The sequence below is a fragment of the Macaca nemestrina genome, chromosome 20 (genome assembly GCF_043159975.1).
Source record: "Macaca nemestrina isolate mMacNem1 chromosome 20, mMacNem.hap1, whole genome shotgun sequence".
Lineage (NCBI taxonomy): Eukaryota > Metazoa > Chordata > Mammalia > Primates > Cercopithecidae > Macaca > Macaca nemestrina.
In genome coordinates, this window is record NC_092144.1 from 5,889,325 (window position 1) to 5,915,352 (window position 26,028).

At 50.9% G+C, this 26,028-nt stretch overlaps 1 protein-coding gene across 2 annotated transcripts in view; it reads right to left on the reverse strand.

Moving 5' to 3' along the window:
• The window catches only part of LOC105484742 (MLLT1 super elongation complex subunit), a 75,904-nt gene extending 66,872 nt beyond the window's left edge, over positions 1 to 9,032 (reverse strand). The window contains exon 1 of one of the 2 annotated variants that reach the window (XM_011746653.2): positions 8,835 to 9,032. In XM_011746653.2, coding sequence (XP_011744955.1) covers positions 8,835 to 8,846 — 12 coding nt within the window. In that variant the 5' untranslated portion in view covers positions 8,847 to 9,032. The remainder of the gene's footprint in view (positions 1 to 8,834) is intronic. The other variant, XM_011746663.2, reaches the window with a different exon arrangement.
• Between the last annotated feature and the right edge of the window lie 16,996 nt (positions 9,033 to 26,028).

Here is a 26,028-nt window from a genome sequence, read left to right on the forward strand (position 1 = left end):
CTGTCGGTGTCTCTGCCACCTAAGCTTGTTGACACCAGCATTTTCATTCCCACGCACGCATCACAGCGCCTCCCGGAGGCCCCTCTCCTTCCCCTAAGTCATCAGCTACAACACTGGCTTTCAGTTTCAAGAGCAGAATGGGAGGTTCCCGAGGAGAAGGCAGAGGCCAGCCTGCGGCCCCCTGGTGACTAGTCCCAAGTGGACCCTTGGCCTGGGCAGCCCAGCCCCCTCCGCTGAGCGAATGTCATGTCTGACACTTAGGTCTGAAATACAAGGCAGCGCAGGCCAGTTCCACGCTACTGAACACAAAGCCGCATGCCTTCAAAGCACTCTTCATACCTAGGTTGGCCAAAACCACCAACAGGGAACCTACAGTAAACATCCACCCTGCTTTGTAAAAACCTCCCCGGACTTTTCAGATACCGCCCTGACACCTACTATCAAATACAAGAATGTTACAAAATAAAGCTGCGGCCAAGTACACACTTGCTTCTAAGTGCTGAGATAGCCGGGAGACAGCCAGACCGTGGCCTGAGTCCCACGCCCTCGCCCGACAGAGCCGCCCTCCCAGGCCCCAGACCAGACAGCTCCCATCTGCGCCTTTCCACGCCATCGCTCGGCAGCTGGCCAGGTGTGTCCCAGTGGCTGCAATCCCTCCAGTACCTGTCTCTTCTTTGGCATTCCGAGGCCCCGTTCAGACCCCGCCACCTGGCTGAGTGCCCCGGCGCCTGGCCGGCCTCCCTCCCTCTCCGTCCCCCTCTCTGAGCTCTCAGTTGTCACGCGATTGGAGCCGCTGGGGCAGGCAGATCCTATCGCCCCCACCCCCGCCCGCCATGTTAAAGCTTTCCAAGGCTTGTCACTCCCTCAGCAGGAAGCCCGAGCCCCATGTACATCTTCCATGCGTGTATTTCCTCAAGTCTGAGACACTCGTCTCTTTTCACGTCCTAACCCTTTTGAAGTCAGAGTCCAGCGTGCACCCACAGGAGCACACGTGCACACACACAGAAGCTGCGCCTGAGTTGGTGGCGCTGTCTTGGTATCTCAGAGTCCCGGAACTGAGGAAATGCAGGAAACGTGCACATTCCAGCTCAATCCTACAGCCAGCCCCAGACACACCAGGAACATCCACCCCATCTCTCTTCATCTCTTCTAGTGCTGCAGCCTGGGTGCCCTAAGCTCGTTTCAAAACCCTACTCATCTGGCTGGGCGCGGTGGCTCAAGCCTGTAATCCCAGCACTTTGGGAGGCCGAGACGGGTGGATCACGAGGTCAGGAGATCGAGACCATCCTGGCGAACACGGTGAAACCCCGTCTCTACTAAAAAAATACAAAAAACTAGCCGGGCAAGGTGGCGGGCGCCTGTAGTCCCAGCTACACAGGAGGCTGAGGCAGGAGAATGGCGGGAACCCGGGAGGCGGAGCTTGCAGTGAGCTGAGATCCAGCCACTGCGCTCCAGCCCCTGGCGACAGAGCGAGACTCCGTCTCAAAAAAAAAAAAAAAAAAAAAAACCCTACTCATCTTGAGTCCTGGCTCACACACCGCCCTCTTTCCAGGACCCTTTCTGGTAGCCACGCTGGAGAGCAACCCTGAGTCCCCACCGAAGCCTGTGGGCAGCTCCACGGGAGCCCATTCATCTCATCCCCCGCTCCTGGGAGTTGGCGGCAGCCCCCAGGGCCCCTGTGAACTCTCTGAGAGCAGGGACTACCTCTCGTTCGTCCTCTTAGCCTCTATCTTGAAACCACGGGACAGGAGGCCTGGACGATGCTGGATTAATTAAACCAGAGAGCCTCTCAGGTCAGGGAGTTCCGAATGCTGCTTTCGGAGAGGGCAGGGCCACGGTGGCAGATAAGGACAGGCCAGTTCCAGCGTGTGGAAGAACTGGCTGGAGGGGCTGAGGGTTCTGTGCGCACAGCAAATTAGGTATAAGAAATGAGGCAGAGGTGTGCAATTTGTATTTGGCAACTTAAAAAGTAAATTAAAACATGTACATGATATAAATACACAATTTTTATTTGTCAACTAAAAATTAATTTTTAAAAGAAAATGGGGCAGAGGGGCTTCCCTTGGCTCAGGACGATTATCCCTCTGGAGTTCCCTGGGAAAAGAGGGTGGGGACTCCCCAGGGACCAGGCACACTGCAGGGGGTGCCTAGGATCGGGCCAGAGTGTCCAGGTCGGACACAAAAGAAATAACCCGTGGTAAGTGGATGACAGACACGGGAAACGGGCTCAGAGTCAAAGACCCCCTGTGTACCGCCTGGGGTGCAGGCAGAAAAGGGCAAATGGCAAACCAACGGCAACTCAAGCCCATACAGAGGCAACCAGAGGGAATGGCTGGAAAAAGGGGTGAACACAGCCTGAAGCCAGAGAACTGACAGGACCCGAGGGTGGAGGACATTCAGGTGACCCCAAGATCCAGGCAGCAGGGACATCGACATCGACAACCTCAGTGTGGGAAGAAAGTGGGGATGGATGGAAGACCAGGCGCTCTCATAAACCCCGGCGCTGCGGATTCATGAGGATCTCAGGTAAAAGTACCCCCACCGAACACACGAGGCGAGGGCTGAGCATCGGCACAGCAATACTCAGGCCAAGCGCAAGCGTCTATCTGAACAGCACGGCATTCCGACAAACCCAAAACAACACCGACATTAGCCCCAGTCAGCTGTGATCACCCTCTATGCTTACACGCGTGGGCCTCTGCCTTTTTCTCTAGAAAACAGGAAGGCAACCCCTGTCCCGCTGGGAGCATTACAGGTGAAAACGAAATCTACATATACATCATGGGAACAGCACCAGGATGTGGGAGAATGACCCCTGCTGCTGTGGAGCTGACTCCCACACAATGACAGCGTCTCCTCGGAATCACTTATTCACTGACCCGGCCACTCAGACCTCGGCCGACTTCCCGGCATTTTTGATGACAGGGAGTTCCTACTCAGGGCACGCAGGCGGCAGAGCAGTTATTGTGAAAGAGTGAAAGACTGTGGTTCCACTGGAGAGGGGGAGGATGGAAGCACCAGAACTCCGCCGCAGTGGCCAAAGTAAACAGGAAGGTTCCGAGGCAGCGATGGGTAATCTTCGCAGCCAGCAGGCCAGGCCCAAAGCGCTGCCCGGGCGACACCGATGCCCTGGGGGCTGGCGCCAACTTGAGCCTCAACACCCACGGTTAAGGGCACACCCCAGACTCAGACAACAGATGCAAAGTTCGGGTGCCTGGCCTGCTGCACCCAGGGTACTGTGGAGCACTGAGGGGGGCACTCCCCGGAAGGGTGGGATAACACAGAGTCTCTGCTGTTGTAGTAAAAAAGGAATCACGGATTCAGTAAGACGCTCAAGCCACGTCAACGGGAGGCAAGAAGCGGAGCCCCGGCCAACGCCTTTGACTTGTCAGGTCATGATAATTTATTAGCACAGCTAAGCCAATTCCATAGCCAAGGGTAACCACCCCCCTTCCCCCACGCCACCTGGACTCTTTCCCTGGCCATTAGGACCAAAGAATTGAAGCTAATCAATTAGCTGCCTCTCTAGGAAGGGTGCCTGGCTGCAGAGGTTAACTGACAGGCTCTCTACAATGTCTTAGAATGAATGCATCTGATTGGTCAGTAGCTCTCCCCCAACTTTATCCCAGCAAGTTCCTTCAAGGCACCAGGAACGCCTGCTGCTGCCGGGAGGGTACTTTTTTGGAACCTCTGGACTGGATGGCTGGAAACAAGCTGGGGCGCTTTGGTCTCGAGGATTTCCACTTCCCTGCACCTCTGGGATCACCCTGACACCCACTCCCCAACAAAAGCCCTGGATAAAGGGGAACCTTCCAGGACTGTCCTGGAAAGAGCTGTCCATCGCACTTCTGGGAAATCACCTGAAAGACAGCGGACGGAGGGATGGGCACAAGCGCTCCAAGGGCCATCTGGGGACAGTTAGGCTTGGGCAGAGGGCCTCAGCTGGGACACTGCCTTCTCTCCAGGCCAGCTGGCAGAGGGCACTTGGAACCAAAGGGCCCAAATCCCAAATCGGGCAAACCAGGCAAACAGCCCCTCGAGGGCAGCTTCCCTGGGGCTTTCTCAATGCAGTGTGTGGATCTCCCCAGGTGTGGGCTACAGCGGCCCTTGCCTGGCAAAGAGCCCCGAGCCAGCCACGTTCCAACAGCTTCTCACAATTCCTTCAGCCCATGCACCGCACGCACTTCCTGCAAGCCCTTAAGACAGGTCTTCAGCAACCAGTTTATCTGAAGGTTTCCCTGGTCTCGTGGTGGGAATTCTCAATAGGTGCCCTTCCTCCGGGAACCTGCCCTTCACCCAGTGGTGTAATGACGCCTGGAGTTTGGCTACTGCATCTAATTCCCTCGTAGGCAACCATCCCCCCCCCACCCGCAGGAGGGGGGAACTGAGGAGTCTTTTCCCCTTTCAGCCTAAATGGATTTTGAGGTCCTCCTGGGCTGAGCACGTGCGTGTGTGTGAGCCACACACGCACAAACAGGAAGCGGTGACGAGGTTTGGGCAATCCCACGGAGACCCAATAAAACACCCTGTGGAACCTTCTCCTGCCAGGTCCGGTGGGGGGCCCTCAGTGGTAACCACTGAATTCGAAGGTGAGAGAGACCGGGAAAGATGGGTACTCCTCTGTGACAGTCCTCTGAAGCGGAGAGCTGCCCACCCAGAGGGCAGGGGCCTCTCACTGACAGGTACACGGGGCCCTGGTCCCCTGACTGCTGGCACACTGGGGCTGGGGGCCAGCACCTCCCCCCTCTTCTGGCTGCGTCTGTCCTAGTCCCTCTGATCCAAGGCACAATGACAAAGCGATGAGATGGCACTCAATGAATTTCTCTCTGGAAACTCTCTCAGAGAGGTGTGCAGACCACCTGGAAATGCAAATTCCCCTTTATAGGGCCCACCGGTTCCTGGTAAGACCGACTCTCTGACCACAGTGTCAGCGGAGGCCTGGGCCAGACTGTTTACAAACCAGGGGCCCAGAGATGTGTAGACAGTGTACCAGGTATCTCCCAGGTTCTCCAGCGGGGAGCGGGAGGGGCCTTGGTGGACTTTCTGAATGGGTACAACCCCAATAAAAGCATCTGTCACCAGACCAGGTGGGCCTGGCTGCAAACGGACTGATTCCGTTACTTGTATTTAACCAGCAGCTGGCAAAGCTGAGTGCAAAACCTCCTGTGACGAACCACAACGGGCATAAAGGGAAACGGGACTCTGGTCCCTGCCCTCAACTGCTTCACAGTATAATCACTTTAGGACAAAAAAACTGGCAGGTCGGCTTTCCAGGGAGAAGCTTCAGAGCTGGGAGCAGGCGGGAAATCTGTCACACCTCAGCCAGCGACCTGGGTAATTCGGAGCTTTTCGGGCAGGTTTGGGGAACCAGCCGAGTTGCAAGAGGAAGACTCTACCCAGCCTTGCCTGCTGGTAGGACGTCCCGAGACTGCATTTCCGCATCTGTGAAATGGGTCCCTGGCATCAACAACAAACTTTCCCTGCTGAAGAACATCGTTGCCAGGCAGCTGCTCTCAAATCCAAACCCAGGAGAGCATGTGCAGGACCAGCAAGCAGCAATTCAAGTGTGGGGGTGCTCCCTGGTCCTTCTGAAGAACGTGACCGCCCAGATGCTGACACCACCTCCCAGCTCCCTAGGCAGCCCCAGTCCCCGTGACCTGCTCTCAGGCCCTTTCCCAATCTCTTCGGCATCTGCTCAGCCTTATCCTTGTCACGTCCCAGTCCCCTCCCCCGGCCCCAGCCCAGGAAACAAACCACACTCCTTCCAGACATAACCCTTAAGTGAGCAGGGAACTCGCTCATCCCCCTGCCAAAAAAAATACAAATACCACAGACAACACCAGCACAGACTTGGGGCGGAGGGGGAATCAAACATGCGGGTTACGGTTGGGGCAAAGAGAACAAGAAAGGCGTTTTCCTGGCCATGGGGAAAAGATGTCAATGTTGAGAAGCTGGGAGCCCAGAGCACAGCGGGAAATCCTGCTCTTAGAGGGGGTCTGAAAGTCCTAGAAAGTAACAGAGGAAAGCAGAAAGAGAACCAAAGCTTCCCAAAGCCAGCGACTGGGTGGAAAGCTGTGCTGTTTCCCACTATACCGAGGCACTAACGTTTTGTGGCATCGGGGGCTAGTGGGAGCGGAGGCCCAGGTTCTGCTGGATTCAAAGCATTTTCCCTGTGCCAAGAGTCCCTCAGGGACACTGACCGCCAACTCATCTGCTTGGGTAAAAGATACCATTCTCTCCTGTTTCTCCAGGGGCCTCCTGCTCTGTGAGGAACGGACAGAGAGCCCTTGGGCCTCTCTCAAACTTGCATGAAGGCTTTGCTGGGGAAGGAGAATCAGACTTTGGGTCCAAACACACTTCCCTCTGGGAGCCGCTTCCCTTGCAAATACTTCTGCAAGGAGGGAGACCATCGCCATGGATGGAACTTTCTGCGATGATGGAAATGCCTCTGCACTGCCCAACACAGTCGTCAGTAGCTCAGTAATGGTGGTTACTGAGCGCTTAAAACCTGGCTGGTGAGATGGAGGAACTGAAGTTGTCATTCGAGTTAGTTTAAATGTAAATCAGCCACAGATGCTGGTGACTGTGGTACCGGGCAGTGCAAAGCCAGCTCTCTCCCACGCCTGTCTACCTGAGCGAGACCTTTCTCTCTCTCCGTCGCAGACCAGGAATGCCACCCATTTCCACCATCCCACTTACATAAGTGACAGCCACCCAGACCTCCGGGGTCCCACACATCACAAGGGGAACAGACACGCTTCAGCCTAGGACATCTCCGCCGGGGACTAAGGAAGGAGGGCAGGGGCCATACCCTACGCCTCTGTGTGCCCAACGGGACTTGCCCGGAGTCAGGCTTCATTGAAAGTGGACACTAAAGATACATTTCATTTGGGCTTTTAACTCGATACCAGATTGGAAGCAACAAGCTCTGTCTCTTCAACGGAAATCAACTCACACCATGCCGTGGAAATCCACCGATCAACTGCTGCAAACTCTTCCTTACCTCTTAAGAGGAAGGCAGCAACACCCAAATCAGACGGGAAGCCACTGGAACTGGGTACCAGAAGCATGAGCCACCTGTCTCCATGACCCTGTGCCACAGGCGCCCAGATGGGCAGGAGGGAGGTTCCCTGCCCCCCACCCATGAAACCACACAGCCAGACAGTGCCACCTTAGTGGCGCCAGCAGCCAGGGACGCCCCAACCTGCCCTTTCTAACGGCGGAGATTTCGGCTGCCACCCCCACAGCCCCACGACACCTTTCCTGGCCTGGCGCCCCTGAAAGCCAGGGCAGCCGGGGAGGAGGAACAAATGATCCCATGTTGGGGGCCAGCAATGGTTCTGGACTTGAGGAAGAGGGGTACGGGCTTGGGTATTAAAGAGGCAGCGCAGAGTTGGGTAAAGGGGGTACCAGCGTGCAGGAAGACCTTGTGTTTATGAGAACCAACACAGACCAATGGGGAGGGGCCGTCCGGAGCGTTTAGGGAGGCTGGGGAACCCACCCACCCTGGGTTTCAACTGAGACTCTTAAGATCCTGGGGGCAAAAAAAAAAAAACAGAAAATGAGGTGGAAGAAGGGAGAGGGTAGTGGCTGAGAGACACATCAGGACTGATCAGGCTGAGGGGCGTTAGATGAAGTGGGAGATCCTGAAGGCAAAGGTTGTGCAGGAGACTGCGGGACTGTGTCATGACAAACCAGCCTGGGAGGGAGATGTGGACTGGGGTGAAATGTGGGGAAGCCTAAATCAGGATGCCAGGGACGGAGACGGCCCAAGCTGAGGGCAACAGCAGGCAATCAGTGACTCAAAGGTCTGGGGCATCCAGATCAGAGAAGCAACTGCTCCTGGTCCTGGTCTCAGGGCAGAGGATCTGAAGGTGAAACAGACAGCCCCACCAGGTCTAAGGCAGAGTGACCAGGGCCTGAAACTAGAAGGGGGCTGAGGCGGCAGGGTGGGTCAAAGAAGTCTGAAAAAGCAAGTACAAAGAGAGGGGACACTCCAAACAGGCCTGAGTCCCTGCAGCAAAAGACAGAAGGCCAGGGTCCTAGGGAGTCTGAGGAGCTCAGGCCAGGGCTGGGGTTGAAGGAGAAAGGGTTGCTCTGGCTGCAGCCGGGGCAGGAACAGAGGGGAGAGAAGGCTCAGGCCCAGGTAGGGGGTGGGTGGAAATAAATCTTAGGCTAGGCCTGGGTTCAAGGAAGAGAGACGCTGCAGAGCAGGGTCTCAGGGGGCCGGGGACGCCTCATCTCTGAGCTGAGGTTGAAGGGAGGACAGGCAGCAGGTTGGGGACTCAGGGAGTCTGAGGCGACTCCGGGCCAAGGGTCCAGACAGGAAAGGAGACAGTGACTGGCCCTGGACCCAGAGAGGAAAAGGTCTACAGGGCAGATCCCAGGGGTCCCGGGAGGGGTCTGGACAGGGCCGAGATCCCAGGAAGTGCCTGGAAGGAGCTCTGGACCAGGCTGAAGTCCCGAGAGCTGTCTTGAGGTCCCTAAGCCGGACTGGGGTCCCCAGGGGCGTCCCAGGTGGATGCAGATCGGACTGGGGTTCCGAAGGATCTCCCGGGGGGCTCCGAGCCAGGCTGGGGGGTCACCAGGGGCGTCCCAGGGGGCTCCGGACCTGGCCCAGGTCCCGAAGGGGGTCCGAGGCGCCCTGGCCGGGCCGGGGTCGCGGATGGGGGAGGGGCGCCCCCGCCCCACATAAAGGCCCGGGGAGCAGCGGGCGCGCACAAAGCGAGCGGGCGGGCGCGGAGCGGGGAGGCCGGGACCGGGGAGGGCCGGGTGGGCCGGCGGGCGGGAGGGGGCCGGGCGGGCTGCGCTGGGGCGGCGCGGCCGCTCCTCACCTGATTGTCCATGGCTGGCGCCCCGCCCCGCCCCCGGGCCCCGCGTCGCTCGCCGCCGCCGCCGCCGCCGCCGCCGCTCAACGCCGCCCCGCCGCCCTCATTGTCTGTCAAGCGCCGCCGCCGCCGCCGCCGATCCCGGCCGCCCGCTCGCCCGCCAGCCCCGCGGAACCGGAAACCACCGCCAGCCCGGGTCGCGCACCGATCACGGGCCCCCGCCGCCGACTAGGGCCCGCCGCATCGACTGACAGCCACCTGGGCCAATCGACGGCGCGGACGGCCGCTCGTGGCGCGGGACTTCCTGCCTGGCGGGGGCCTGCCGAGCTGCGGTCGGAGGGACGAAGCCCGCAGCCAATGGGAGGCCAGGACCGGAGGGGCGGGAGGAGGGAGGGAGGGAGGCGCGAGGCGAGCCTGGCGGAGGGGAGCGCGAGGTGTGCGCCGCACGTGGAGGGGGGCGGGGGCGGGACGGGCGCTCCGCGCCTGCGCGCTGTGGCCCGCAGGGGGCGCTGCCTCGTGGCTGGAGCCTCCAGGGCGGGAGCGTTCAGGGGCTGCAACTGAGGTTACTGGTTCGAGCCCTGGGGAGGGATCCCCAAGGGCCCCCGGTAGGTACACTTTTGTTTCCTGACCGCATGATGCTGCTATGTGACGGAATGAGCCCTGGGTTCTGGAACTGGAGATTAATTTTTTTTTTTTTTTGAGACACGGTCTCGCTCTGTCGCCCAGGCTGGAGTGTAGTGGCACGATCTCCACTCACTGCAACCTCCGCCTCCCAGGTTCAAGAGATTCTACTGCCTCAGCCTCCCGAGTAGTTGGGATTACAGGCGCTCGCCATTACATCTCACTAATTTTTGTATTTTTAGTAGAGACGGGGTTTTGCCATGTTGGCCAGGCTGGTCTCGAACTCCTGACCTCAAGTGATCCACCTGCCTCAACCTCCCAAAGTGGAGATTAATTTTCTAATCCTGCATAATCCTTGGCAAACCTGGTCAGCCCCTTCTTCACCTTTCCCTGAGTCTCAGTTTGCACATCTGTAAAATAGGTTGAAGAACAGTACTGTGTGATTCTTCCTGCTAATTTGAATGATACAAATTTGAAACATTCAGACGACCCAAGAGAGTCACATGTTTTCAGTTAGACAGGAAGAGTAAGTTCTGGCGATCTATCACACAACAAGGTGACTACATAATAATGTTATTTTATATTTTAAAATTGCTAAAAGTGGTCAGATGTGGTGGCTCACACCTGTAATCCCCACACTTTGGGAGACTGACTGGGGTGGATCACCTGAGGTCAGGAGTTCAAGACCAGCCTGGCCAACATGGTGAAATCCCATCTCTACTAAAAAAATACAAAAATTAGCCAGGCGTGGTGGTGTGTGCCTGTAATTCTAGCTGCTCAGGAGGCTGAGGCAGCAGAATCGCTTGAATCAGGGAGGCAGAGGTTGCAGTGAGCTGAGATCACACCACTGCACTCCAGCCTGAGTGACAGAGCAAGACTCTGTCTCAAAAAAGAGAAAAAAAGAAAAAAGAAATGCTAAAAGTGAATTTTGAATGTTCTTACCGTAAATAATTGATAAGTATATGTGCTGATGGATATGTTAATTAGCCTGATTTGTTTATTCCGTAATGTATACATGTATCAAAGCATCAAGGTGTACCCCATACATACATACAGTTATTATTTGTCAATAAAGATTTTTTTTTGAAATGAGGTCTCTGCTGGAGTGCAGTGGCACAATCATGGCGTGCTGTAACCTAGAACTCCTGGGCTCAAACAATTCTCCCACCTCAGCCTCTCAAGCAATTAGGACTGACTGCAGGCTTATGTCACCACACCCGGCTAGTTTGGTTGGTTATTTATTTATTTATTTATTTATTTATTTATTTATGGAAAGAGGGGTCTCACTGTATTGCCCAGGCTGGTCTCCAACTCCTGGCCTCAGGCAACCCTCCCGCTGTGGCCTCCCAAAGTGCTGGGATTCTAGGCATGAGCCATTGTGCCCTGATCAAAGATAAAATTTTTAAAGAGAGAATCTCATGTTATCCATGAAAATTTAAATAATACCAATCTCTCACAAAAAAAAAATTTTTTTTGACTTATTGAGGATCACAAAATTTTACAATGACCTGTAAACTGTGTTTATGTGGGAAATAGGCATACCCCCATCTTTTTCAGGACTTTGTAAGCCACTTGTCTCTTGGACATTAGGACCTTCTGCCTGCAATTTAGAGACTCTTGTGCAGTTATTTTAAATTCCTTTTTATCATTAAAAATCGGGTTGTCATTTGCAAGAAAGAAACAAACCACCCTGTTAAAAAGTGGGCAAAGGACACGAACAGACACGTCTCAAAAGAAGACATACATGCGGCCAATAAGCATATGAAAAAACGCTCAGCGTCACTGATCATTAGAGAAATGCAAATCAAAACCACAATGAGATACCATCTCACACCAGTCAGAATAGCGATTATTAAAAAGTCAAAAAACAACAGATGCTGGCAAAGTTGCGGAGAAAAAGGAGCATTTTTATACTGTTGGTGGGAGTGCAAATGAGTTCCACCATTGTGGAAGACAGTGTGACAATTCCTCAAAGACCTAGAGGCATGAATACCATTCAACCCAGCAATCCCATTACTGGGTACATACCCAAAGGAATGTAAATCATTCTGTTATAAAGACACATGCATGCGTATGCTCACTGCAGCATTACTGACAAGAACAAAGACATGGAATCAACCTAAATGCCCATCAGTGATAGACTGGATAAAGAAAATGTGGTATATATACACTGTGGAATACTATACAGCCATAAAAAGGAACCAGATCATGTCCTTTGCAGGGACATGGATGGAATTGGAAGCCATTATCCTCAGCAAACTAATGCAGGAACAGAAAATCAAACACCACATGTTCTCATGTATAAGTGGGAGCCTAATGATGCAAACACATAGTAACGTGATGGGGAAGAACACACACTGGAGCCTGTTGGGGATTGTGGTGGGGGAGGAAGAGCATCAGGAAGACCAGCTAACAGAGGCTGGGCTTAATACCTAGGTAATGGGATGATCTGTGCACCAAACTGCCATGGCACACGTTTACCTATGTAACAAACCTGCATATCCTGCACATGTATCCCTGAACTTAAAAGTTGGATAAAAAATAAATAACTCCTATTTAAAAAATCAGATTGTTGGGACACACGTTCTCAGGATCTCATGTGAGCTGTGTCATGGGCAAAAAGTAACAAAATTCTTTAAAAACGAAGAAAAAAATCGAGACGGGAGGATCACCTGAGGTCAGGAGTTCAAGACCAGCCTGGCCAATGTAGTGAAACCTCGTCTCTACTAATAATACAAAAATTAGCCTGGCATGATGGTGGGTGCCCATAATCCCAGCTCCTCGGGAGGCTAAGACACGAGGCTCGCTTGAACTCGGGAGGCGGAGGTTGCAGTGAGCAGAGATTGTGCCACTGCACTCCAGCCTGGGCGACAAGAGCAAAACTCTGTCTCAGAAAAAAAAACACACACATGAAAAAAACAACCAGATTGTTTTCTCACTTAAGTGTCAGTCAAACATTTATTAGCTAGCGGGGCTAGTGTTTGCACTGAAGAACAAACAGCACCAGAAAATGAATAACTTTGGAATGAAAGTAAGTCCAGATAAAAACTCTAAAGAAGGCCAGATCGCTGTCATAGTAACACCACCATGCTTTTTAATCGAGGGCAGGTGGTGCTGGAAAGGAAAAAAAAAAAAAAATGGAGATCATGCTGAGAAAATAAGCAGTGATTTAATGTTGATACATTTTTTGGTTTTTGTTTTTTTTTTCTTTTGTTTTTTTTGTTTTTGTTTTTTTGAGACAGGGTCTTGCTCTGTAACCCAGGCTGGAGTGCAGTGGTGCAAACACAGCTCACTGCAGCCTTAACCTCCTGGGCTGAAGCAGTTCTTCCACTCAGCCTCTCGTGTAGCTGGGAACACAGGTATGCACCTATTTAGGTATGCCTATTTCCCACATAAACACCATGCCCAGCTAATTTTTAAAAATTTTTGTAGACAGCCAGGTGCAGTGGCTCACACTTGTAATCCCAGCACTTTGGGAGTCCAAGGCAGGCTGGTCACTTGAGGTCAGGAGTTTGACACCAGCCTTGCCAACATGGCGAAAACCCATCTCTACTAAAAATACAAAAATCAGCTGAGCGTGGTGGCACATACCTGTAATCCCAGCTACTCAGGAGGCTGAGACATAAGAATTGCTTAAACCCGGGAGGCAGAAGTTGCAGTGAGCTGAGAGCCAAGATCGTGCCGCTACACTCCAACCTGGGCAACAGAATGAGACTGTGTCTCAAAAACAAAACAAAACAAAACAAAAAATCTTGCCCAGGCTGGTCTCAAACTCCTGGGTTCAAGCAATCCTGCTGCCTCAGCCTCCCAGAGTGCTGGGATTATAGGTATAAATCACTGCACTTGGCCATAACTTTAAAAAAAAAAAAAAGTTTTAATCCTATCGCTAGAAGTAAGTAAATCAGTGTCTCTAAGTAGTCCCCAAAGCAGCAGTGTGAGCATCACTTGGGTATGTTGCTATAAATACACATTCTGTTCTTCCCCCACCCTTGTTTATGGAATCAGAAATTGTATGTGCTTGGACAGCAGTGGCTTAACCAACCCTACAGATGGTTCCAAGGCTCACCTAAGTTTCAGAATCACTGTCCCAGGTAAAGGGACAAAAATGGGAGTCAGGGGTAGCCATCTACCTTTTTTTTTTTTCCTGAGACAGAGTCTTGCTCTGTTGTCCAGGCTGGAGTGCAGTGGCACAGTCTCAATTCACTGCAGCCTCCACCTCCCAGGCTGAAGTGATCCACCTGCCTCAGTCTCCCAAGTAGCCAAGAATAAAGGCTCACAGCACCGTGCTCAGCTGATGTTTGCATTTTCTTTTTTTGTAGAGACAGAGTCTTATTGTTTCCCAGTTATGTTTCCCAGTTATGTTTCCCAGTCTGGTCTTGAATTCCTGGGCTCAAGCAATTGACCTGCCTCGGCCTCCCAAAGTGCTGAGATTATAGGCATGAGTCACCAGGCCTGGCCAGCGTCTGTCTTTGAAGGACGCTCGCAGGAAATAATCTTTAGGCTACACTTGCTACAAATATGAGCTTCTGGAACTCAGCCCCCTCCCCGTTATGCAGTTGGGAAATTACCATTCAATTAGGTTCTACATTGTTGGGAATTTTCAAAACTGCATCCCTCGGACTCCCACTGAGGCTGAGGTGGAATACTTTGAACATTGAAAAGAATAATGGGGAACGGCCAGGCGCGGTGGCTCATGCCTGTAATCCCAGCACTTTGGGAGGCTGAGGCGAGCAGATCACCAGGTCAGGAGATCGAGACCGTCCTGGCTAACACGGTGAAACCCCATCTCTACAAAAAATACCAAAAAAAAAAAAAAAAAAATTAGCCAGGTGTGGTGGTGGGCGCCTGTAGTACCTGCTACTCGGGAAGCTGAGGCCGGGGGAATGGCGTGAACCCAGGAGGCGGAGCTTGCAGTGAGATGAGATTGCGCCACTGCACTCCAGCCTGGGCAACAGAGAGAGACTCCGTCTCAAAAAAAAAAAAAAAAAAAAAAAAAAAAAAAAAGAATAATGGGGAAGGAACTGAATGTCTACTGACACATGAGCTGATAGACTAAACATGGCTTATCTGTGCAATGGAAGCTTATTCAACCTTAAAAAGGAAGAACATAGGGTGTGGTGGTGTGCACCTGTAGTCCCAGCTACTCAAGAGGCTGAGACAGGAGGATTGCTTGAGCCCAGGAGTTCAAGGCTGCAGTGGGCTATGATTGCACTGATGGCAGCGGCTGGCCATCTGGACCAGCCACCACTATCATACTAGCTGCAGCACAGAGACCCAGCCAGGACTGCATGCTCCATAAGTCTAGTAGAAGCTGGTGACAAGTGGGAGCCCTGCCCCTTCTGAGTTGGGGTGGGAGCTCCCTGGATGGTGCTGCAGCCACTCAAGTCACGGCTACAGACCTGGGCATTACTGGGCTCTCGGGCCCGGAAGCAGGCAGGAGCCCCACCCTCCCAGGTGCAGCTGCAGCTGTCCAAACTGCAGCTGTGGACCCAGGAATCCCTGCACTCCTGAGGGCCCGGGAAGGTTCCCCCTGCCCTTGCAGGCTCAGAAATATCTGCTCCCACTGCTTGGCTTCTCCCTGCTGTTGATGCCTGCTCCATCTCAAAGCAAAGTTGGGCCTGAGCCCCAGAGCTGTTACAGCCAGGCAGGGTGTGCCCACACTTGGGGCAGTGCAGACATGCCAGCTCCCTGCTACCTCAGCCCCATCTGGACTTTGGGCACCAATGAGCATAGGAGGGAAGCCAAAGTGGGGCTGAGGGCAGCTCAGTGCTAACCTGCATGTGCCCCTTGGCATCTATAGCCTGGGCACCATGAACAGCAGCAGGAGGCAGACAGGCTCCTGGGTGGAAGGAGATGGTCCCTGGTGAGGCCCCACCTTCAGGCCAGGGAGGGCCTGAAGGCTAGAGGCTGGGCTATCAGCCCTATGGACTGGAGTGGCAACATGTGATGCCTTTTCCAGGCCTGCTCATGGACCAATCAGAATGCACTTTTTCCCCTCTGAGGCCCATAAAAGCCCTGGGCTCAGCCAAAGCTGGGCAGACATCAGGATGACCAGCTTCGGAGAGCAGCTACCCACTCCAGGGCCTCCTCTCTGCTGAGGGCTGCAGAGACATCGGGACTACCAGCTGCAGAGAGGAGCAACTTACTCTAAGGCCTCTTCTTTGCTAAGAGCTTGGACGAACATGGAATGACCTTCCTGCAGAGAGAAGCAACCCATCCCAGGGCCTCCTTCTGTTGAGAGCTGCAGAGAATGATGGCACAACATGCCTGCAGAGAGGAGCTACCCACTCCAGGGCCTCCTCTCTGCTGAGAGCTGGACAAGCAATGGGACAATCTGCCTGCAGAGAGAAGCTACCCACTCCAGGGCCTCCTCTTCTCTGAGAGCCACAGAAAATGACAGGATGAACTGCCTGCAGAGAGGAGCTACCCAGTCCAGGGCCTCCTCTGAGCTATTCTGTCACTCAATAAAGCTCCTGTTCACCTTGCTCACCCTCCACTTGTGCACATACCTCATTCTTCTTGGGCAAGAATTCAGGAACTGCTAAACAGCAGGGCTGAAAGAGCTATAAAACCCACAGGGCTGAAACATGCCCCTTGCCATGCTGTGGGTAAAGAGAAGGAGAGAAGAGCTGTGGCCCTTCAGGGACCTAGGAGCTCCCTGAGCCAGGACTGTGACTCCCTCTCTGGGGCCTGGTGGTTCCTGGAGTCTCCAAGCTTCTGAGTGCCATTGCATTCCCTGGTGGCAGCTGTGGAAGCTGCTTGTGGTGCACCTAGTCTGGCTGCAGCCTCTCAGAGAGCCAGGGTCCCTGCCAGCACCTGGAGCTGCCTGCCCTGCTGCAGCAGCTGGTGTGCCTGGCTGTATGCAGTGGCCAAACCTCATGCTTGCTTGCTCACACATCCCTCACCCCTCCATACCTGGCTCACCCTTGGCAAGTATGAGATCCAGCCTAGTAGTGTGAGCTGAGTACAGCCTGCCAGGCCAAGTGGGTGGACTGAGCCCAGTGGGCCCAAGCAAAACTCAGGCAAAGGTGCCACCAGCCACAGAGGTTTCCAACCAGAAATCAACACCCCAAGGATCCTACAATATTTTTGAGGGCTCGTCCAGGATCTGCAGAACGGTGAGTGAAAGGGTGAGTAAAAGTGGATCTGCTCTTTCTATCCCTTTCTCAGAGTCCTTAAACTCAACAATAGCTAAAATGGAAGAAAAATACCAGGCCTCTATTAATAGTTAAAATTGACTAGCACAGCTGCTGGACTTAAAACATGGATGATAGGCTTGCTGGGGAGGACACTGTCGATCCCTCATCATCCTCAACTGTTGAAAAAGTTGGGTTTGTTTCAATCCCGTTTCCTTTCATGAGGTCTACCTGTTACATGAGACCAGAAGGAGGTCCTGGGGCAACTGAGGGTATCTGGCTGAGGCTATGCCTCAGTGTTATCCAAAGGCCCTGGACTAACTCCTGCAACTCAAGTCCCTAAGCATCCATAAGGGTGTTGGCACTAGGACCTCCAGTCTCCAATCTATCTTTCTTTCATGGTTGTCAAGGTTCTCATATCTTCTTCTTCTTCTTTTTTTTTTTTTTTTTTTTTTTTTGAGACGAAGTCTCTCTGTGTCGCCCAGGCTGGAGTGCAGTGGCATGATCTTGACCCCTGATCTCAGGTGATCCACCCACCTTGACCTCCCAAAGTGCTGAGATTACAGGCATGAGCCACTGCACCCAGCTCCTATCTCTTCTTTATATACAGTGTTTGTGTGTGTGTGTGTGTGTGTGTGTGTGTGTGTGTGTTTGAGACAGAGTCTCACTCTGTCACCCAGGCTGGAGTGCAGTGGTGTGATCTCATCTCACTGCAACCTCTGCCTCCAAAGTAGTTCGGATTTCAGGCATGCACCACCATGCCTGGCTAATTTTTGTATTTTAGTGGAGATGGGGTTTCACCATGTTGGTCAGGCTTGACTTGAACACCTGACCTCAGGTCATCCACCGGCCTCGGCCTCCCAAAGTGCTGGGATTACAGGCATGAGCCATTGCATCCAGTCTACAATGTTAAATATTAAGAATGTTGTTGCAAAACAGAGATATTACCGGGTAGAATGAGCATTTGGCTTAGACAACAAAAGTATAAAATGGAAGGTTAAGAGTAGCACAGATGAGCAAAGTGTGCCTTGGTGTCTGTACATAAATTTGTGACAAAAATGTTATTGTCATTGCCTTGGTTGCCACCTTAGTGCCAGGCACCTTGAGGCACAGAACAGAAGCATGGCCTCAGGAAGGAAACTTTTCTGTAAACATGAGGGCAAATAAATGGTCCAAGGTCCCATAAATGCAGGCCTTCTTTGCCTTGCAGGGTAATCTGGACCTTTGCCAACATTGTAGGATTGATTCAACTGTCCTAATGGCCTTCTCAGGAAAAGCTGCAAGGGGTAATCCCAGGGAAATAGGGAAACATACCCCAGAGATACCTCCAGCAGGGGAATCAACCCCTTCAACTCCTCCCTATCCAGGTTCTGTCTCAAGCTTGCCCCAGCATAGGAATCCTTGTTTTAGGCAGGTCCCAGTCTCAACTGCCCAGAAACAGATGCCTGGTGAATATGGTCTCATTGAGGTTCAGGTCTCCTTTTCTCTATAGAACTTAAGGCAAATTTAAGGGGAAATGTTGGAAGGTTTCAGATGGCCCTCACAGGTATATAGAGGGTTTCCAGAACTTAACCCAAGTATTTCAGCTCTCCTGGAAGGAGGTCATGTTACTCTTGTTTTTGTTTTTGTTTGAGATGGGGTCTCACTCTGTTGCCCAGGCTGTAGTGCAGTGGCACTCTCTTGGCTCACTGCATCCTCTGCCTCCTGGGTTCAAGTGATTCTCCTGTCGCAGCCTCCCAAGTAGCTGGGACTACAGGCATGCGCTACCACACTGGCTAATTTTTATATCTTTAGTAGAGATGGGGTTTTACCATATTGGCCAGGCTGGTCTCAAACTCTTGACCTCAAGTGATCTGCCCACCTTGGTCTCCCATAGTGCTGAGATTACAGGCATGAGCGGCACCCAGCTTCATGTTACTTTTGAATCAAACCCTGACCACCACTGAAAAGCAGGCCACCCTGCAAGTGGCAGAGAATTTGGGGGATGAGCTTTATATCTTATATAGGGCCAGGGAAGGGGATGAGACTCATCTGATTGGAAGAATAGCAGTACCACTGAAGAACACTAAATGAGACCTCAATGATGAGATAAAAGAATGGGACTGGTCGTGGTGGCTCACACCTGTAATCCCAAAACTTTGGGAGGTCCAGGCAGGTGGATCATGAGGTCAGAAGATCGAGGCCATCCTGCCCAACATGGTGAAACACCATCTCTACTAAAATACAAAAAAAAAAAATTAGCCAGGCGTGGTGGTGCTTGCCTATAATCCCAGCTACTCGGGAGGCTGAGGCAGGGGAATCACTTGAACCTGGGAGGCGGAGGTTGCAGTGAGCCAAGCTCATGCCACTGCACTGCAGCCTGGTGACAGAGCAAGACTCCGTCTCAAAAAAAGAAAACAAACAAACAAACAAGAATGGAAGAGGAGGCCAGGCACGGTGGCTTGCACCTGTAATCCCAGCACTTTGGGAGGCTGAGGTGGGCAGATCACAAGGTCAGGAGTTCGAGACCAGCCTGACCAACATGGTGAAACCTCATCTCTACTAAAAATACAAAAATAAATTAGCTGGGTGTGGTGGCATGTGCCTGTAATCCAAGCTACTCAGGAGGCTGAGGCAGGAGAATCACTTGAACCTGGGAGGTGGAGGTTGCAGTGAGCCGAGATCATGCCACCGCACTCCAGCCTCAGCAACAGAGTGAGACACCATCTCAAAAAAAAAAAAAAAAGGGGGGGATAGAAGAGGAAACACTTTCAGGTGTGCATACCAGAGGGCGTACGAAGGACTAGGACTAAGCCTCTCAATTACACCAAGCTATCCATGGTAGACCAGGGACTAGGTGTGAGTCCCGTTGCCTTCCTGGAAATGCTAAGAGAGGCCTTGGTAAAACACAACTATGTCCTGATTGAGGAGACGGACAGCTGATCCTAGAGGATGAGTTTATCTCACAGTCAGGCCCTGATGTCAGGAGGGAGCTTCAGAAACAAGCTGTGGGACCAGATGGTACTTTGGAGGGCCTCCTGGGAGTGGTCACCTTAGACTTTGCAGTGGGAACTTGGAGGAAGTCCAGAAAAGAGAGAGGAGATACAGGAAAAAAAGGCAAAAGCTCTAATACCTGCCCTGCAGCTTCACAGACTCCATAGTCCCTGAGATGCATCTGTTGTCTGCTGCAAATATAGCAGGCCAGGCCACTTCAGGAGGGACTGTCTGGGCAGTGCAAGAAGGTCACCTCAACCCTGTCTGGTTTGCAATGGGGATCACTGGTGGGGAACAGCCTGTCCTTGGAGATACAGGTTGCTGGGTCCAGGACCAGACTCCCAAATAGTCCAGCAGGACTGGTGGATTCTAGGGCTCCTCTCCCAAGCTCTGATGGTTCAGACCACTATTACCATCCAGGATCCCTGGGTGATTCTGGAAGTCGAAGGGAGGAAGGTAGACTGCCCTTCTGGACTCTGGAGCAGGCCTTTCAGTTCTCCTCCCGAACCTTTCAGTTCCTCTCTTAGCACGAACATAAGCAGCATCTCAGGTCTTCTTCCTCCACCACACCAGGAGTCATCATAGTCTTGTGACTACAGGGAGCTTTTCTATGTGTGGGGTTACTTTTTTTTCCTTTAGGGAGTATATTAGTTCTTTTCACACTGCTGATAAAGACATACCCTAGACTGGGAAGAAAAATAGGTTTAACGGACTCACAGTTCCACATGGTTGGGGAGGCCTCACGATCATGGCGGAAGGAGAAAGGCACTTCTTACATGGTGGCAGCGAAAGAGAACGAGGAAGAAGTGAAAGTGGAAACACCTCATAAAACCATCAGATCTCATGAGACTTATTCACTACCACAAGAACAGGATGGGGGAAACCGCGCCATGATTCAATGACCTCCCACCGGGTCTCTCCCACAACGTGTGGGAATTATAAGAGTACAATTCAAGATGAGATTTGGATGGGGACACAGAGCCGAACCATATCAGGGAGGCACCTGATTAGGCCAGGTCCCCAATTCCCGGGACTCCCTTTCTCTCCCTTGTTTGAGAAGGACCTGGCCCCACAGCTTCACCTGCTTGTGATAAGGAGGCAGTAGAGGACCAGCCTCCTTCAGTTGCTATCTGCAATTTGATGAGGGCCATGTGGGACTAATTTAATGGGTCCATAGACCCATCTGAGGCACCTTTTTGTCCCATGCTTCAGTTTAAAGTCCTGAAATGGGACGTTAGACCTGAGGCAGCGGGACTTGATGACAGTGGGACTTGAGAGGCACAGCCCAGGTGAGCATGATAATTCCTGCCAATTAGGCCCTCCTGCTTCATGGATGGAAGCATAGATAAGGTCTAGGGAACCCAAAAGTCACCAACAGTACAAGGATAGGGTGGTATGTAGGTAAGTGCAAATATTCCTACCCACCATGCCTTCCTGCTGCATGGGTGAAGGTCTCACTTGCATCTATGAGTGGCACCTGCAAAGGTCACTGGGACTCGGGGATATAAGGTTGGAAAAAGGAAAAGAGATGTCTTTTCTTTTTTAAATCTCCATCACGAACCCCAGGTATTCGTTGGAAGGACAGGAACAAAGAGATGTCCTTTCCCCTCTTTCCAGATGGGTAACCAACCAATCATTTTCAGCCTGCACTCCTCTCAAGTGCATTCTAAATTACTGGAACTGAGCTGGTTGCAGCCGCTCATACATGTAATCCCAGCAGTTTGGGAGGTCGAGGTGGGTGGATGACTTGAGGCCAAGATTTTGAGACCAGCCTGGCCAACATGGCAAAACCCCATCTCTACTGAAAATACAAAAAAAATTAGCCGGGCATGGTGGCACACGTGCCTGTAATCCCAGCTACTTGGGAGGCTGAGGCAGGAGAATCACTTGAACCCAGGAGGCAGAGGTTGCAGTGAGCTGAGACTGTGCCACAGTACTCCAGCCTGGGTGACAGAGCGTGACTGTGTCAAAAAATAAAATTAAATTAAAATTTAAAAAAATCACTGGAACTCCTTTGACCCTTAGACTCTGGAGAAAAAAACATTTTTCCTTTATTCCTCCTCTGTCCTGTCTTCACAGATGGGTAATCACACCTCTGTACCACAGGATACTCTCCTGGGATCCATCCCCCAAACTGGGAAGAGTTCAATTTCCCCAAGTCTTAAACTGCTTGGCAATTTCTTCAGGAGGGACAACTCTTTGGCTGCTCCCCTTCACAGGACTCCAGGGTCAATAGGGCTCCATGGCTCAGGGGAATGGAACCCAGAACCCTAACATGCTGGCAAAAGGGTAAGAGTTCTTACCAGTTGGACTTCTGGCTTCTCTCTGTGCAAACTGGTTGCAGGAATGACAAAAATCACTGTATTCTCTGCCCCTCCATGAGTTCAAACATCAGAAGTATTGGCCATTTGGCATGGCTAAGCTCAGGTAGTAACATATTTTAAAGCACTTCTTTTTTTTTTTTTTTTTTTTTGAGACAGAGTCTTGCTCTATTGGCCAGGCTGGAGTACAGTGGTGCAATCTCAGCTCACTGCATCCTCCATCTCCCCCGGGCTCCATCAATCCTCCTGTCTCAGCCTCCTGAGTAGCTGGGATTACAGGCGTGTGCCAACGTGCCCGGCTAATTTTTGTAGTTTTTAGTAGAGACAAGGTTTCACCATGTTGGCCAGGCTGGTCTTGAACTTTTGACCTCAGATGATCCACCTGCTTTGGTCTCCCAAAGTGCTGGGATTAGAAGCGAGAGCCTCTGCTCCCAGCCAGGACTTCTTAAAAAGGAAGTGCTATGGTTGGCCGGGCGCAGTGGCTTGCCCCTCTAATCCCAGCACTTTGGGAGGCCGAAGTGGGTGGATCACAGGTCAGGAGATCGAGACCATCCTGGCTAACATAGTGAAACCCCGTCTCTACTAAAAATACAAAATAATTAGCCGGGCATGGTGGCAGGCACCTGTAGTCCCAGCTACTCAGGAGGCTGAGGCAGGAGAATGCCATGAACCTGTGAGGCAGAGCTTGCAGTGAGCCAAGATCACGCCACTGCACTCCAGCCTGGGTGATAGAGTGAGACTCCATCTCAAAAAAAAAAAAAAAAAAAAAGGAAGTGCAATGGTTAAAAGTCAGCTTAATTAAAGATGGAGGATATCCAAACTATAGGTATATTTAAAAGGCCTTTATGTCATTTATTTTTGTAGATTTTTTTTTTTTCCTGGAAAAAGGTGTCTTCTTCTCAATCAACTGAACTATTTTTCTCCATTTTTGTCTTGCTATTCTTAATGTACACATGAGAGGTTCCAGGATGACTTCTGGTGGCCTGAGACTCCTTGGGAAAAACACAGGAGGCTCCACTGACCCATTTTGGGAAAAACCTCTGTTTTCCTCATGGCACTTCAGGGATTAGGGGTAGATGGATCCCTCTCAAAATCTATTTTTGTCGTCCAGCTATGCCTACTTATTAGGCCTTAGAAACTGCAAGTTTTCCTAGCCCTGATTCTTGAAGGACTCCACCCCCAGGCCAGTAATCCAATTAAGAAACTGGCACAAGAGGCTGGGTGCGGTGGCTCACACCTGTAATCCAAGCACTTTGGGAGGCCAAGGTGGGTGGATCACCTGAGGCCGGGAGTTCAAGACCAGGCTGGCAACATGGCGAAACCCCATCTCTACTAAAAATACAAAAATTAGCTAGGTGAGTTGGTGGGCACCTGTAATCCCAGCTACTTGGGAGGCAGAGGCAGGAAAATCACGTGAACTTAGGAGGCAAAGGTTGCAGTGAGCCAGGGTCATGCCAGTACACTCCAGCTTGGGCAACAGAGTGAGACTCTGTCTAAAAAAAAAAGAAGAAAAAAAAAAGAAAAATCTTACAACTACTACTGGATCTCCTTCTATCTGTGTAGTTATATATGTGTTACATGTGTGATGTTTATATAAAAGAGCTCTAATTGATTAGCTTAAGGAAAAATAAGCACTTAGGGCAAATATTCTTGAAGAAAAATAGAAACAATAATGCCTTTTAGTTCTCATACTTTAATCTTAAAGAAATAAAAACAGTCTTAAAGATTATTGATAAAATTAAAATGTCTTCAAAATGTAGACATGTGGTCCAAATTATGCAGGTCAAATATTAGGTTTGCTAAATGCTTTGAAGTCATAAACTGCTTTTTTGGCTTTTGAAAACTGTTCGACTTGCCTGCTTTACAGTTTGGTAAGGACTAGGTACATATGGAGTTAATCATGTCCATAGATGTGCTGGAAATATTCAGATCTTATCAGCACCTAGGACATAATTAAAATAACTTACCAGGTTTTCTTTCTTTTTTTTTTTTTTTTTTTTTACCAAAAGTAAGAATTGCTAAGAGTTACCATTATAACATGTAATTGAGACTGCTGAAAATAGATTTACATGCAAGATGTGTAAGAAAAGTAAAATGTGTCTTTAGTAAAAGAATATAAGAAGGCATGGGAATGTGAATTTTTGCCAAGTTTAGAGATTTAAAGGATTGTTTTAAATTAGATAAGATAAAGCTAAGGGTTTAAATAAGTTATAGAAGGTTTGTAAAAATTAATCTTGTAAAAGGAATTCTGTGTGTAAACATATTGACTAATTTTTTTTTTTTTTTTTTTTTTTTTTTTGAGATGAAGTCTCACTCTGTCACCCAGGCTGGAGTGCAGTGGCATGATCTTGGCTCACTGCAACCTCCACCTCGCAGGTTCAAGCAATTCTCCTGCCTCAGCCTCCCTAGTAGCTGAGATTACAGGTGCATGCTACCACGCCTGGCTAATTTTTGTATATTTAGTAGAGACTGGGTTTTGCCATGTTGTCCAGGCTGGTCTTGAACTCCTGACCTCAAGTGACCTGCCCACCTCAGCTCTCCAAACTGCTGGGATTACAGGCGTGAACTACCATGCCCAGCCCACATTGACTAAATTCAAAAGGGTATTATTTGGTTTTCCTGTAAGTTGAACATTGGAATGGAAGCACAATCTGCTATTCTTAGGGCACTGATCTATTTCATAATAAGTGTTATAAGCCTTTAATATGTTTGATAGGCTTCCTGAAATCAAATTTCAACTTCAAAATTGTCTTTTCTAACCTCTAAGTTTTGGATGCTACAGAGGATCCCTGAAGTGTCCAGGGAAGAAGTAGACAGGGTGATTTGATATGTTTAGCTACATAGGATTGTCAAAATAAGGTGGTGGTTGATCTCCTGCGGGTTACATTTTAATGAATAATGTTAATGTGTGTTCCAAAATTGTATGGGATTTCTAGAGTTCTGATGTCTAAGGATGTGTTATGAATCATAATTAAGGTTATTGTGTTCGGTTATTGTAGACCACAGCGGTTACCAAATTTCTTTGTCAATCATGATTTTGACTGTGACTCTCCTAGGACATTTTGACATTCATAGACAATTGTTGTCTTGTTTTGATCTTCTTCAAAGGATGGATTATAGACCTCGAGTGCAGGTTTCTACTGGCTTTGGAGATTGTGAACAGGAGTTGACTGGGTGAACTGAACTAATGGAAGACCAAAGTATTCTGAGTTTTTGCTTGGAACATTGCTGATCCTTTGTTTTGTTTTTCAGAATCAAGGAAACTTTTCTTTCAAGCTATTTGTAACCTTTGACAATTGTGGGAGAGAACCCATCAGTGATCTTTGACTGCAGCTCAGAAGAAACTAAAGGGACGGACTGTCAAACTCCAAATGGTCATGCAAATGGAGCCTCAGACGATGGCTCCCTTTTACTGCAGACCCTTAGATAGGCCCCTGAGGGAAAATCTCACTGCCATTTTTCCAAAAACAATGCCCCCTGTCAGCATGAAGCAGTTAAGAACGGTCATCATCGGCCAGGCTTGGTGGCTCACGCCTGTAATCCTAGCACTTTGGGAGGCTGAGGCGGGTGGATCACAAGGTCAGGAGTTCAAAACCAGCTTGGCCAGTATGGTGAAACCCTATCTCTACCAAAAATACAAAAATTAACTGGGCGTGGTGGCATGCACCTGTAGTCCCAGCTACTCGGGTGGCTGAGGCAGGAGAATCGCTTGAACTCGGGAGGCGGAGGTTGCAGTGAGCCGAGATCACGCCACTGCACTCCAGCCTGGCCAACAAGAGTGAAACTCCATCTCAGAAAAAAAAAAAAAAAAAAGAATAGTCATCATCCCTACCCTAATGACCATTAGATGTACCTCTTCAGAGGGGAGATTGATGGCTGTGTCAGGGTCAAGTGGGAGCCCCGCCCCTTCTGAGTTGGGGTGAGAGCTTTCCAGGTGCTGCTGTAGCTGCCCAAACCACAGCTGCAGACCCGAGCCTCCTACTCCACAGAGTAGGCAGGAGTCCCACACACCCCCAGTGCAACTGCAGCCACCCAAACCGAGGCTGTGGACCCAGGCATCCCCGCACTTTTGGGGTCCTGGGAGGGCCTCCCTGCCTTTGCAGGCTTGGAAATGCCTGCTCCCACTGCCTGGCTTCTCCGTGCTGTCCA